At 37.5% G+C, this 13751-nt stretch overlaps 2 protein-coding genes across 2 annotated transcripts in view; both read right to left on the minus strand.

Annotated features, from left to right (window-relative positions):
- Nucleotides 1–5756, minus strand: part of CPLANE1 (ciliogenesis and planar polarity effector 1) — a 64038-nt gene extending 58282 nt beyond the window's left edge. Inside the window, 6 exon segments of the mRNA XM_042804498.1 lie at nucleotides 2153–2259; nucleotides 2597–2823; nucleotides 3675–3794; nucleotides 3989–4124; nucleotides 4936–5087; nucleotides 5198–5756. Coding sequence (XP_042660432.1) covers nucleotides 2153–2259; nucleotides 2597–2823; nucleotides 3675–3794; nucleotides 3989–4124; nucleotides 4936–5016 — 671 coding nt within the window. The 5' untranslated portion in view covers nucleotides 5017–5087; nucleotides 5198–5756.
- A 2340-nt stretch (nucleotides 5757–8096) lies between these two features.
- Nucleotides 8097–13751, minus strand: part of NUP155 (nucleoporin 155) — a 35928-nt gene continuing 30273 nt past the window's right edge. Inside the window, exons 29-35 of the mRNA XM_032992260.2 lie at nucleotides 13276–13405; nucleotides 12977–13090; nucleotides 12383–12503; nucleotides 11321–11431; nucleotides 10624–10760; nucleotides 9814–9914; nucleotides 8097–8548 (exon numbers count right to left, since the gene is read on the minus strand). Of these exons, the coding sequence (XP_032848151.2) occupies nucleotides 8410–8548; nucleotides 9814–9914; nucleotides 10624–10760; nucleotides 11321–11431; nucleotides 12383–12503; nucleotides 12977–13090; nucleotides 13276–13405 (853 nt within the window). The 3' untranslated portion in view covers nucleotides 8097–8409. The remainder of the gene's footprint in view (nucleotides 8549–9813; nucleotides 9915–10623; nucleotides 10761–11320; nucleotides 11432–12382; nucleotides 12504–12976; nucleotides 13091–13275; nucleotides 13406–13751) is intronic.

The following is a 13751-nucleotide window of genomic DNA, read 5'->3' on the forward strand; positions in this document are numbered from 1 at the left end:
ATATTTTGTATTTACATGAGTTTAAAAATTATGTGTTGGCACAGAGAATTATTTTTATGGGACATAAATTTGGGCTATATACACAGAACGTGCAAATAAATTGTCTTGGTTTGGGCTGAAATAGAGTTAATATTCCTTTTCAGGGACTAGAAGAGTGCTGTGTTTTGGATTTAGCTTTGGGTTTGGTATGGGAAGAATGCTGACAGCACACTGATGTTTTCAGCTGCTGCCGAGACTTCAAGGACTCCCCGACTCCCCATGTCCTGCCCGTGCGCCAGGGCACAGGGAGCAGGGAGGGAGCACGGCCACAGCACCTGACCCAAACTGGCCTGTGAAATATTCCGTATCATGGCACGTCATGCTCACTATAGAGAGGAGGGGGGTTGGGAAGGGGCTCTCTCTCTCTCTCTCTCTCTCTCTCTCTCTCTCTCTCTCTCTCTCTCTCTCTCACTTCAGGGATTGCGACTGTGGGATCTTGGTATCTGGGGGTCGCTGGCCGGGAACGGGCTGGGGATTGGTCAGCGGGTGGTGAGCAATTACACTGTGCATTGCCTGTTTATATATTTCTTTTTGTTTTTCCCCCTATCATCGTTATTGTTTTCGTTTTATTGCCATTATTAAACTGTTCTTATCTCAGCCTGCGAGTCTCCCTTCACCCCTCTAATCCCCTCCCCCCATTCCCAGGTGGGGAAGGGGAAGGGAGGGTGATTAGCTGCGGGGGTTGGTTGCCGACCAGGCCCAAACCACAACATAAATATAGATGCATGACATGTAATTAAGAAATTTGCATTCTAGCCAGAAGCAGCTTCTTCAGACAATATAATGTCATCCAACACATGAGTATTCAGAACTCAAAAATGAAAATCAATCAACAGTATGCTGCTCTGAACAAAACAATTGTGGATGCCCCATCACTGCAACTGTTCAAAGTCAGGTTGGATCTGGCTTCCATCAACCTGATCTAGTGAGTTGTTCCTGACCATGGCAGGGGAGGGTTGGACTAGATGATCTTTAAATTTCCCTTCCAACCCAAACCATTCTATGATCCTAAAAAGACTTAAAACATGATAGAAAGCACAAGAAATATTCCATTTGGAAACGTGACACCTAACAGACTGAAAAATAAAGCATGAACATGAAAAGAATGAATTGAACAATCGTAAGCAATGAAACTGAGCAATAGCTGGCATTAAAAAATTATGAGTAACATGGCTGAGAAAAGTAGTTACAGTTTCAGGCTGCTAGTACTGTGGTATACATAAGTGCACCTCTACACTGGCGATGTTATACTCCATTTTATTTTTTGTATTACCAGAAAGGCATTACCATGCTACTGACAAACTGAGCGAAGAGTGATGCCGCTTAGTAGGGCAAGGACAGTCATTAAGTTAGTATCAGAAGGGCATTCTCTAACAAAAGCAGTTTTACCATATCAAGTGTGGGGCAAAATTTTAGCAAGTTACTCAAGTTACACCTGCAGAGGACAAACCCATTTAAATTCATACACATGTATATCTCCATTGGAAAGATAAATGGACTATAATGTACTCAGGATTATTCTTCAATTGCATTTTTAAGTGATTGTATCAGTGTAACTATTTCAGTACATGGTCCCAGCCCAGATAAGGAAACACACTCTTAGATAGTCTGGGCATAAGAGAGGAAAAGAGGAACAGAAAATGAGTAAAATATGCAAACATGCATAATAAAGGAGAGAGAAGTATTGAGGGCATTCATGGATGCACAGTATGCACTTGTAATGTAAAAAAAACCAAGGAAACTATTAGCATGATGCAAAAAACTGGCTGACACACACGTGTGCAGGCATGTGCATGTATACATAGCCACCCACAAACAGTGATAAATAGAGGCAGTTTTATTTAGGTTTAAGTTAATAATGAAGTATGAAATACTTGACAATTACCACATATGTCCATATATGGATCATATATATGTATATATTGCCCATATATGCATATATAATATGGCTTTCTATGAGTATAAATATGCTAACATAAGTAGGTGCTTGTAACCATCAGCTACTTGGACATCAGTGTAAATGTGTTCAACACTCTGAATCCCAGATCTAAAGCACTTCATAATAAAAATCTTTCTCTTAAAGTAATGTAACTTGAAATACCTTTGAACTTACCTAACATATTTAAAGCTATTTTCATGCCATCGAAGAATCAAAAATGTCAGCACCAAACAGTCTCCAGAGTAAAACACGAAAGAGCACAAACAGCAATCACCCAGTATCTGTGGAAAACAACACAAACAAAACCAGAACGAACCCAAAAACATGGTTACACGCAACTTTTTTTTTAATTATTTATATATTTAGATCAATAGGTATTACAATTCAGATTAAGTAACATAATGTTGTCATTCAGATATACAGAGGCTGGCAAGGCTGGGCCAGATAAACTTTGATCTGATCCAGTATGGCTGTTCTTATGTTGTCATTAAAACCAATACAAACTGAACCATTAAGCCTATACACAACATCAGAGGCAGACATTGCTCTCTAAATTCACTGTAGCTTCTGTGGTCTAACTTACTTAAGAGATTAACTGCTTTAGCGCTTATTTTTTACCTCATTTTGTATGAAAGCTGCATGCACTCCAACTTCTTTTTCTTCAGTAGAAGGCAACATGACTGATTCATCAGGCAAAATTTGTGTCCAACGGCCAGAAGAATTTTTATAAGAGTATGTATTTTCATGTTCTGTGCTCTCCCACAATAAGACACATGCTGTAGGAGTAGTTAATAATGCCTTTCTGCCATCTCCAGATACATACAAGTACAATCTCATTAAACACTCTGGAAAAAAAAAAAACAAAACACAAACAACAACAAACACAACAATGTGCCAGAATAGTTTCTGTTCCTCTGTTAGATTCAAAATTAAAGGTTTTTTTTTTTTTTCATCTCTATCACAAGAAATCCAAGATGCCACCTTAAATATCTTCATTTCCAGCTTCATGACTGATAGTAGGCCTTGGGTAGCAGTAATGTCAGATGGGATGTTCATTTTTATAAATGTTATGAACTATCTTTCTCATAAAACTCAACCATTAGAGTTGTTTCCTGAGATTGTCTTTCTTGAAATCCATCTTTCATGAAAACTATTAATAAATGCGTAACTGCTCTACTATTACCTTCAGCTCCTAAATACACTGCTTCCCTTAAATGACAGAATTGCTTGTATAGTACTTTACAAGCTGGTATCGATGATTCAATGTAGAGCAATATTTGATACTTAAGTTTGCAAATATTAGCCTTCACATTATTCCTTCCAGTTAGCATTTGTCATAAAAATCTGCCTACAGAATAAACTTCAAATTATGTGTATACGGTTTACATCAGATGTATGTCTGCTCTAAGGTACTGATAACCTAGTAAGGAACCTCTCTATCTACAGTTAAAAACTAACAATTAAAAGATAAAATATTTACTGTATTTAAAAACAGATTACTATTTATAGAAGATTACTAAATGCAAATAACTGTACGATTCAAGTGACAAAAAGGACATTTGTCAAAGCTTAGCTAGCACAAAAATTATACCAATACAAAGCAACATGACAATATAGCTTTACTTGTGCAGTAACACTTAACAAAACTACTTCTGCTCTACTCCATTTTTCAAAAGACTAACTGAAAAAAACCTACCTTGTGCTGCTGCAACTACCTTCCTAGACTCTTCGATTGTTGGCACAATTTTCAAGCAGTCCTGATCTTTATTCCAAAGAAATAGTTCTCCTGTTGTAAGAATTCCTGCCAACCAAGCACCTGTGTTTGTTGGGGGAAGAGATGTTTTGAAGGATATTACTGTGAAGCCCTTAAAATTACTTCCATTCCATCTTAGTCACAGTTCTAAAGCTGACAGGGAATTGGCAGATTCTTTAGATAGTCTACCTTTCTAAACTGTTAAAACTACAAATAGAATAATATAAGTTTATAATACAAAAGATATTTTACTTAACCATTTCTTGACGTTGTTAAAACAACTACATTTTTCAACAATGACTGCAGCTGAGGGATTTTCTTCTTTGTCTTCCCTGATGCCAGGTTAATTTCATTTATATGTTTATCATCTAGAAGAAAAACAGCCTCTTTTTCCTGTTGAAAGACATTTTTAAAATGTTATTTTCTATGTAAGCCTGCAAAATAATAAAGAAATAAAGAATTTTAGGGAAAAATAATAATAAAAAGATGTTACAGCTACAACTACTGTATTAACTTAATTCTTTAGCATATTTGCTTTAAAGCACAATGCCACACCTAGTATCAACCTACAATTACAACAAATTTGGCAGCTTCAAACTATCAAACTGATTTTACAATCATTATGGAAAACTTTTTTGCAGTAACTCAGCTGAACTACCTGCCAACAAATGACAACACAACAACAAAGTAGATACCAGTTATCTTATCCTGTAGTGTTTAACTTAGATTTCTGCCAGTGATTTCAACAGAAGGAATTGGCCCTATGTGGTTATCTACTTAAACTATTATATATAAAGGAGAAATAAAAAAAAAAAATGTAGTCTCACTTTATCAAAAAAGCTTAAGAAAGCATGTTTTTTAATAGATGCACGATGGATTAGGAAAAGGTTTTGTTGACGATTTCCAACAATGTACTGTAAAAAACAGTTATGAAAAACTAGAACCATCAAAACAATAACCTCATGTAAGGGACGGGACTTTTTTGGGGGGGAAAAAAAAAAAAATGGAACCTGCAGCCTTAAGTCAATGAGACAGAAAACCAAGCCATTTATTTCAGTAACTCTTAAGTGGGGTAAATGCAAATCACTTCCTCAGGCTTTTTTTACACACACACACACACACACGCTAAAAATAAGTGCAAAATAATTTAAAAACTTATACTTTGCAGGATTTTATTATGTAAATAAAAGTTCACTACACTTACCTGCCCAATCCATGAGATGCGAGGCCATGGTTTTCTTTGCTTGATACACGTAGAGATGAGAACATCTAGCTTAATCTCCATTCTTATTAAACCTCTAGGTAACCATCACAAACAAAAGCAAATAGTGCCTTTTTCACCGTTCTGTAGAGAATCTGAAGAAAAAACAAAAAAGACAAGTGTTTATTATTTGGGGGATGAGAGTAGATGGGAATTTAGACACAGACTCAGCTTCCTGCTAAAGGCAAACAAAACTGATGCTTACCTGTACTTCCGAGCTAAACCAGCTATTTTCATTCACGTAACTCACAGGCTATGTGCGGTCCAGCCGTGCAGATTACATGCCTGTTTCAGGAGCTGAGGTAAAAGAGCCATGAAACAAAGCACCTTGATCCAGCGAGGCCGCAGAAAGCGAGCAAAACGCAATGCAGTCACCTAAGCGCAAGAGATCAAAAAATCAAGCAAAATACCAGCCGAGGTCCTTGGGTGGGGCACAGCGGCCCGGCTGCTTTTCAGGCCGGCGCGCAGGCTGAGGGGGGCAAGCGGCGGAGGCCGGCCCCGCTGCGGCGGGAGGAAAGGCGGCCCGGCGTGAGGACAACTGGGGGGGGGGGGGGGGGGGGGGGAGTGGGGTAAGGAACAACAGATTTCCCCTCCCTCCTCCGGGCGCCGTCCACAAGAATCCCAGCGCCACTTTTGCCCGAGTCAGGGCAGGGACGGCCCCTCGAGCTACCTCCGGCCCTCAGAACACTGACCAAAGGAGATGGTGCGTGCCCACAGAGACGCTGACCATAACGGGCCGGTGCAGCGCGCCCCAGCTCCAGGCCCGGGGCCGCCGCTCCCGCCCCGCGCTACGGGTGCGCAATGCGCAGGCGCGGGGGCGAGCCCCGCCCGGCCGCGCGCGGGGGCTGCCGGGGCGGCCGCCTCAGGGGAGCGGTGGATCCCCGCGGCGGCGCAGGCAGCGGCTGCCCTCTGCCCCCGCCTGCCGATCGGCAAGCCGGGTCCCAGTCTCACGCGTGTCGAGAGGACGGACTACGGGGACTGGACGAGCACCTCTCCCCTCCCCTCGGCGGGGAAAGCCGGGCGCGTCCCGTAGCGCCTATGGCGGCAGCCCCGGCCAAGAGGGCGCGCAGGTGGGGGTCCCGAGGGGAGAATTTGCATCGTCAGCAGGAGGCTGAGAGGGGGAAGGAGTGACGAGACACAGGTATGAGAGACCATGGCAGGAGCGTGAGGAGTCACCGTCTTGCATCACCTTGAAGAAACGCCTTTGATTCCCTTAAAGCGGCTATTCCTTCAAACTGGCGCTTGTCCCTCAAACCACTTTAGACCCCGCCCCTTTCTACCTTCCCTTAACCGCGGTCTCAGTCGAGTAACATGGGAACAGAAGGAAAAACAAAAAAACAAACCAAAACAAACAAACCTCCCACAAAAAACGCCCCCTACCGACAGAAGTAATCATCCGATGGTTGATAATTTTGTTAATGAAGTGGTTCGTGTTGATATTGGGCAGTTACTTCCCGGTGCTGGTCACCGTTTGTTTCACCTACTGAATGAATCCACCCACCCCCCTCCTCTGATTTCCGGTTTCGAGGTGGCTCCAAATTTAAATTGGGAAACAGACCCTACCACTTCTGCATCTGAGCGCTGATGAAAACAGAAGTTAACATCTACACTGAAACTACCTGTAATTATCTGAAAAATATCAAAGATAACTCTTAATATTTTGAAAGTCTTACTTTGAAAAACTTATAATATAGGCAGAGGCATTCTTATTATAATGGTAAAAATAAAATTAAAAAAAAAAAAACACCAAAATGCCTGTTTCCAATACCTTGGTCATTTCTCCATTTCTACTTACCTAGATTATATAATGTGGTTCAATACAACATACTTTCATGCCATATTAAAATTTAGAAATAGAAGTTAAATATATCAGGCAAGACTTGAGACATCACAACACTTGTATGAACAGAATTGCAATAACAACTGGGGTAAATGTACAAAAAAAATCCTTGGTGCAAAACATAGCTATCAGCAGAAAATAACTTGCAATACCTAAAGACAGTACACTTTATATGGAAAGATGCAATTTTTTTTCCCAGGACATACAGCAATTCCTCTATTTTAATACTTTGAGGAAATTTCAACACTGACAAAAGAGAAAATCCAATATTATGATTTCAGCTCTGTTTTGATCTAACAAGAGGTAAAAAAAGATGCATTTTAATTTACATGATACTTCACTGGGTGTATTCTCTAGCTGAAAATCACTAAAATATACCTGGCAGTTCATAGGTAAAATTTAATGGCTGTACTTCAAACAAAACTTCTAGAGCATAGTTATCAGATGTTAATAAAGGCTTTAAGTAGGTAACTCACATATAAATAAATGTCTTGATCCATACTTGTTTTTTAAATGCCCATGAGATGTGTATCTACTCATTCTGCTGGAAAGAAAAGCACATTAATCTGCTCTGTAGGCATAAAGATATTTGCTTCCTTCCCCCATTAAAAATCTCTCCAAGCTATATTTACTTATATGAATAATTGAGAAAGACTAAATACCAGCATGAATTTGTACTTTCTTGTGCATGTTAATGTTGTTGAGTATGTACATGATGCATAGCAGTAAAGCAGAGAGAAAGCAAATTTCCTTGTAGGATGAGATTTTAAGATTTTAGGAAGCATGCATATGGGGCGATGTGTAGGCTTTGCTCCGTTTAAGGAATATACACGATTTGGTGCTTGTGTGCATGTCATGGAAGTAGACAGAAGTCACATCCTGACTTACTTGATTTTAACACATACAACACATTTATAAAAATGGAATAGGGAAAATAATTTGATGGGCTTTTAATAGTGTTCTTTCACTTGCAAAACAAATTGGATTGTTAGTTTCTGCAATTCATCACAAACATTCTGTTTAGAGGCAGGCTGTGTTTAAAGTGACAGTTATTAAATAATGATTATCTTTGTTATTGAAAGACCTGCCAATAAACTCATGCAGAGAGTTATGACTGACCACATTTACAACCAGACTCATCTACATACGCTTTTATCATCATCTTGCCTTCTGCAGTTGTCATTTCTTGTTTTGATACTTGTAAAACAACTAGCAAGTAGAGTTTACATCCTACTTTTCTCCATTAAATAAAGAAAAAGAGAAGTATTTTGTAAATATTTTTAATCCTCATGAGAAAGATCACACAATGTATTTCAACAGTACAAAAAGCAGCTTCCGATTCTTAAAAAATTTGGTAGAAGAAAATTAAAATGTCACATTTACATTTTACAATTTGTAAATACCTTCAGGAGAGCACAGATACAAGCTGCATAACAGATTAACTGCGACAGAAGATGGAAATTCTGCGAAAGTTGTTTCTGAGGATTTGTTCTTCCAGAAATTCAGTGCAGACATCCGAACTTTTATTTCAGAGTTAATTTTATATGAGCTAATGATTCTGTTATTATACTTGTCAATCAGTGAAGCCGTTCTAATTTAGCCTGTAATGATTTAAAATTCCCAATAGTAGTCTGCACCATTAGCGTTGGGCTCATAGACTGAAGTTCAACCAGGTAGCAACTCACAGCATCCAAGCAAACATTTGTGAATCGTCGCCTGTAAAGAAAACATAGAATAATAGCGAGCTTCTTTTTGTTTCTGTATATTAGAATACAACTGAAATAGAAAGTGGACATTCTTTGAGTTTTAATGGAATAACGTATCAGCAAGACATCTGTCAGCTACTCTTAAGTATTTATTTATTAGAAAAAAATGACTTTTAAAATCTAATGCTTGTGACTAAGGCATAATGGGAAAATAAATGAATCATCACTATTTATCTGATACTAAATATAAACAAAACACGATACAGTTAATAGGATAATAAAATATTTAATATTTATATATTACTTTAGATATTAATACAGTCAATGTAGGTGTTACTTAGATAGCCATTCAAATATCTAAAATTTGTATCAAATCACAATTTAGGTATTATTATCTAAGTAGATATTAAAATTCTACAATGACTAAAGTTCTGTTACGTTAGAATATTTAAATCAGCTAACCATAAAAGACTAAAAAAAGTAAGACAAGATAGATGTACTCTGCATGTGAACTGGGAATATTTACATGTACTTTCAAGAGAATCAGAAAAACGTATGGCTGGAAGAGTTACCAAGTCTTTGCTGAGTTGTGCTCATTGTTTCTGAGACAAGATAGTTCTAACTGAAATTTGCATAGTCTATTCACAAAAACTGCAGAAGTTAGAGATTCCATAATATGCCAGCAATTTGTTCAAGTACATAACTATTCTTTTAGCTAGAAACTTTTTGCAATATTAAACCTAAATTCTTTCCAACTGCAGACTAAGCTGAATTTTAGCTTTGGAGAGTGATTCATTACCAACCTCTTAAAAACAATTTGGGAAGATCTATCCCCATGTTTATTTCTCTCTTTTCCATAAGAGAACTCAGTGCTTTAAGTTCCACAATAACTCAGTGCTTATAGCCTGTCTTCATTAAACAGTTCACTGTTTCATTCACAAAATGCCCAATTCTTGGTTTTCCCCACTCTCCCCAGATTTCCTCAAATTTGCCTGTACTACTTCTTAAAGTATGTTGCCAAAATTTACAAAATAATCCTCAGAGTTGCTCATGGATCTTCAGTGAAGTACAGAAGACTTTACTGAAGTAGTTTATAAGGAAGAACCTACAAGTTTCTGTTAACTGGTTTTGAATGAGGAGTCTCAGTAATCTCTGCTAGGAAAGACATATTAAATTCACCCAAAATAAGAAAAACTCTGGGGATTGCTGAAGTGTGGTGTTTTAGGATATTTTATATCCTTTCATGATTTATTAGGATACAGTTGCCTTTCTTACCTCATAAGTACTCTGCTTGGATCATGCACGTATCCTGATAATAATACATGAATACACTCTAAAAGGTGTAAGGGCTTTTTCATTCTATTCCAATATGGGTCCTAAAAAAAGATTCAAAAATATTAAGGAGACAAGGCAAAAAAAAAGTGTGCATGTACAGACAAATGGCCAGCTATGATAATTATTTATCCTATCTTAATCTATATTAAGTCTATATTTAAGTACTATTTTGTCTTTTGAGTACTAAAACATATATGAATTTAACTCAGTTTTCCTTTACCTAGCAGTCTGTAAAGTAATAGATTTTAGGAACTTCTGAGTTCCCTACTGTAAGGTATCTGGGTAAAAAGCAGCAAGTCAATTCTCCTCTATTTAATTCTGTTTAGGCCTGTTCTACAAACTAAACGTTAAAAATATGACTTCTTATTCTTTATGCCTATTGCATCAATACATTAGACAAGATGCAGTAATATAGCAAATATTAATCATTAATAGGAAACAAATAAAATTAATATATTCAAGATATGCTGTTCCTTCTGCAACATAACATTTCTAATCCTATTTAATCCTAAATTAGGTTTAGATGAAGTAAAATAAATAACTATTCTCCTCATACTTAAGGATTGAAGTGAATAAAATAGGGGGAAAAAAGAGCAGCATTAAGAGCCTCTGAATAAAAAAATAGAGAAAAAAAGATATAAAGTTGATATTTTGATATATCACACCTTACTTTATTTTATGTTTCCCACTAAAGACAGACCTTGACAGTAGTTGAAAACAAATTTTTTATTTTGTGGCTATCTTCCTTACCCGTGCTTTAAACAACTGGTCATATACTTCAAGCAGCCTTGGCAACGGCACTCCAATTTCTTGCATGGTGTATGTTACAAAACCTGCATCCCAGTTCAAAGTGCAGACGTGTTGCTCTAGAAACTGCACTAAAAAATCTGGAGGACAGAAATAATGGCATGTTTAGATACCAACTTGTTAATGGGAGTCTACTAAAGAAAGGCATGTGAAAATTATTTAGTCTAAGTTTAATTTTCTGTCTTCCACAAAGTTGGTACCTTTCTCCTGTGAAACACATCTAACAGTTTCCCCCAGTCTGCACTGAGGGAAGGACATGCAAAATGTAACTACCTCCAAAGATGGTATTAAGCTATCAGCAATGCATGACAGGGATTACTCAGTTCTGCCATGTCAGACTCACTGTAAGAATGAGCAAATATCAAAATGCTTTTGTTCCTAATTTCCTGGGCAAAACTGAAAAGTACTACTCAGGTACCATCAAGATCAACTCCATCACTACTGACAGTTGAAATCATTTGTGAAATTTTTCGCTGTAGCTGAAGCAACTAATTACTGTAGTAATTATGCATCACAAAGTTACCAATATTCTAACAGACCAGACATTTCTTAGGTTAAAGCTCTTTTTAAGAGGCTGAGACAGTTGAGACCCATTCATATATTGTGTATGTTTATTTACTATGCCAGCTAAACAACTTGCCTAAAGGAAAGTAACGAGGTGTGCCAGCATATATCTTTCCAAGTAATACCATCTTCAGGCTAACTGCTTGCATTCTGTCAGCAGGGCTCAGAGACACACTATCACTCAACTCTGAAAGTAAAAAGATATCATTTAGAGAGAACTCCAGGAAAAAAGTTCCATATTTATACACAACTGCATTGAGGTACTTAAATTTACTACTAGCACATCGAAATCTTATGATATTGTCGGTGCAAAATCAGCATTTGCCAGTGAAAATACAACTTCTTCAGGTGTGTATGCAAATATATTCACAAATTCTTACGCTTCCTTGAAGTTCCATGCAAATCTACTTAAAAAACCCCAAATAAACAAAAAAACACCCAAAACCCACAAAAAACTCACTACCACATAGCTTCTACTTCAAATCATAATCAATGTTTGCACAATGGCAACCTCTAAAACAAAATCCAAGGGAAAAAAAAAAAAAAAAACAACCAGGAAGAGGAGAGAATGAATTACCAACTCATCGTAAAAGGTGAGGAAGGTTATCACAGCTGAGTGACTAGGCTTGCAGAGCTGTGCCCACTACTCTGCTTCTAGAGAAATGGACAAAACCCTTACACTTCCACTCCTGTCAACATTATAGAAACACTGAACTCCCTAAAGATTCTTTAATCTTTGTCACAATAAATTTAACATTTTTACTGTAACTTCTTGATAGTGAAACCTTCAGACAAAATTTCACAGGCATTCTGAAGTCCATATATAATGGCATTTAAGAACAAGAAGGGATGAAACACCTTTTAAGTGTTTATCTGGTGTGATTATTCAAGCCATACATGCAATATGCTCCAACATACACGTAAAATTGTTACTTTTCCGTTCTTTAGACACACAAGTCAAAGGTAATAACATCAATGAATTACTGATTAACTACGCTTACCAAATATATTACAGAATAGTCCAGAAAAGATGCATCTCTATCATTTGGACAGCAGTAGCAGCACAGTCTTAAAAGCTTTAATTGTACTATTTTGCTGTAGTTGCAGATTGCACTGTTCTTTGTCCATTAAGACCTACCTTTCTCAATGATTTCTTGCCAGAGAGTTTGCACCAAGATAGGATCAGAATGTCCCGCACAATGTATAATTGCAAGCTTACACTCTGAGAGCTTAAAAGGATCAGCAAATTCTCCATACAGCTGAAAGAAAAGTTACGAGGCTTTACATTTCAAGTAGGATGAAAACATGTTTTAAAATCAGCTTTTCTTTGTTTTGTATGTTAGACATCAGACCAGCAAAGGTGCAGCTTAAGTAACTGTTGTCAAACACTAAGTGATTTTTTTTTTTTACATTTAGTTTCCGTTCTTAAATATAATCCCCAATATTATATGAAATTTATAATTAATACTGTTAATTATTTAACAACTATCATAATAAATGAAGAAATCTAAGAAACTTAATGTAGATGAACACATGGAAGAAATTAAAGTACAAAAGATTGAAGGAATAACAAAGTACAGAAAAACACTGTCTAAATTAACAGACAATCTGAGACCAGGAATGCCAACCCATCTATTGATTTTCCTAGTTAGCATAGGACGGCTCTTTGAAAAGCATTCTTTTTCCCTCCAAATTATGATAAACTGTCTTTTAATATAGGAATTTTAATCACCTTGGTTATATCCATCAGCTCAGCATCAAGCTGGGAGATTGCGTCTTGCACTGAAGAATGATGGGAATACTGCCGTTGTAATGTTTCTTGTATTTGAAGCTGGATCCTTGCAACCTTGTTTAAAAAGAAAATAAAATATTTCAAGATGGGAATGATTTAATAAAACTTTAAGAATACACCCAGAATTAACTTTAACTTATTAAAATGTAGGAATGTTACTGCCTTACACCTTTTTTTTAATGTGCCAATAAGTGAAATAATGTATTTACAGTGTATCTTAGATTAGTATTTTTTCTTACTTCCATCTTCTCTTCTAGTTCATGTAGAAATTCACCATCTGCAGCTATAGAGGATATGGCAGTGGAACTTTTGGCACTCAAAATGGCACGTGCAATGTATTCAAGACGCTGCTGAAGAGAAATCTCTGTGCTGCAAAACAAATATTCAAAATAAAATAATTATTTGAGTGTTAGTTCTATTCTATCTAGTCTCTGGGAATTAGTATGCAATTTCCCCCGATTTTACTAAATAATAAAATGTTTTGGGTTGGAAGAAACCTTAAAGATCATCTAGTTCCAGCAACCCTGCCACGGGCAGGGACACCTTCCCCCAGCCCAGGTTGCTCCCAGCCCCGTCCAACCTGGCCTGGAACCCTTCCAGGGAGGGGGCAGCCACAGCTGCTCTGGGCACCCTGGGCCAGGGCCTCACCGCTCTCACAGGGAAGCATTTCTTCCTTACATCTAATCGAAATCTACCCTCTCTCAGTTTAAAGACA

The sequence above is a fragment of the Tyto alba genome, unplaced genomic scaffold, assembly GCF_018691265.1.
Source record: "Tyto alba isolate M040663 unplaced genomic scaffold, T.alba_DEE_v4.0 Super-Scaffold_42, whole genome shotgun sequence".
In the NCBI taxonomy this organism is placed as follows: domain Eukaryota; kingdom Metazoa; phylum Chordata; class Aves; order Strigiformes; family Tytonidae; genus Tyto; species Tyto alba.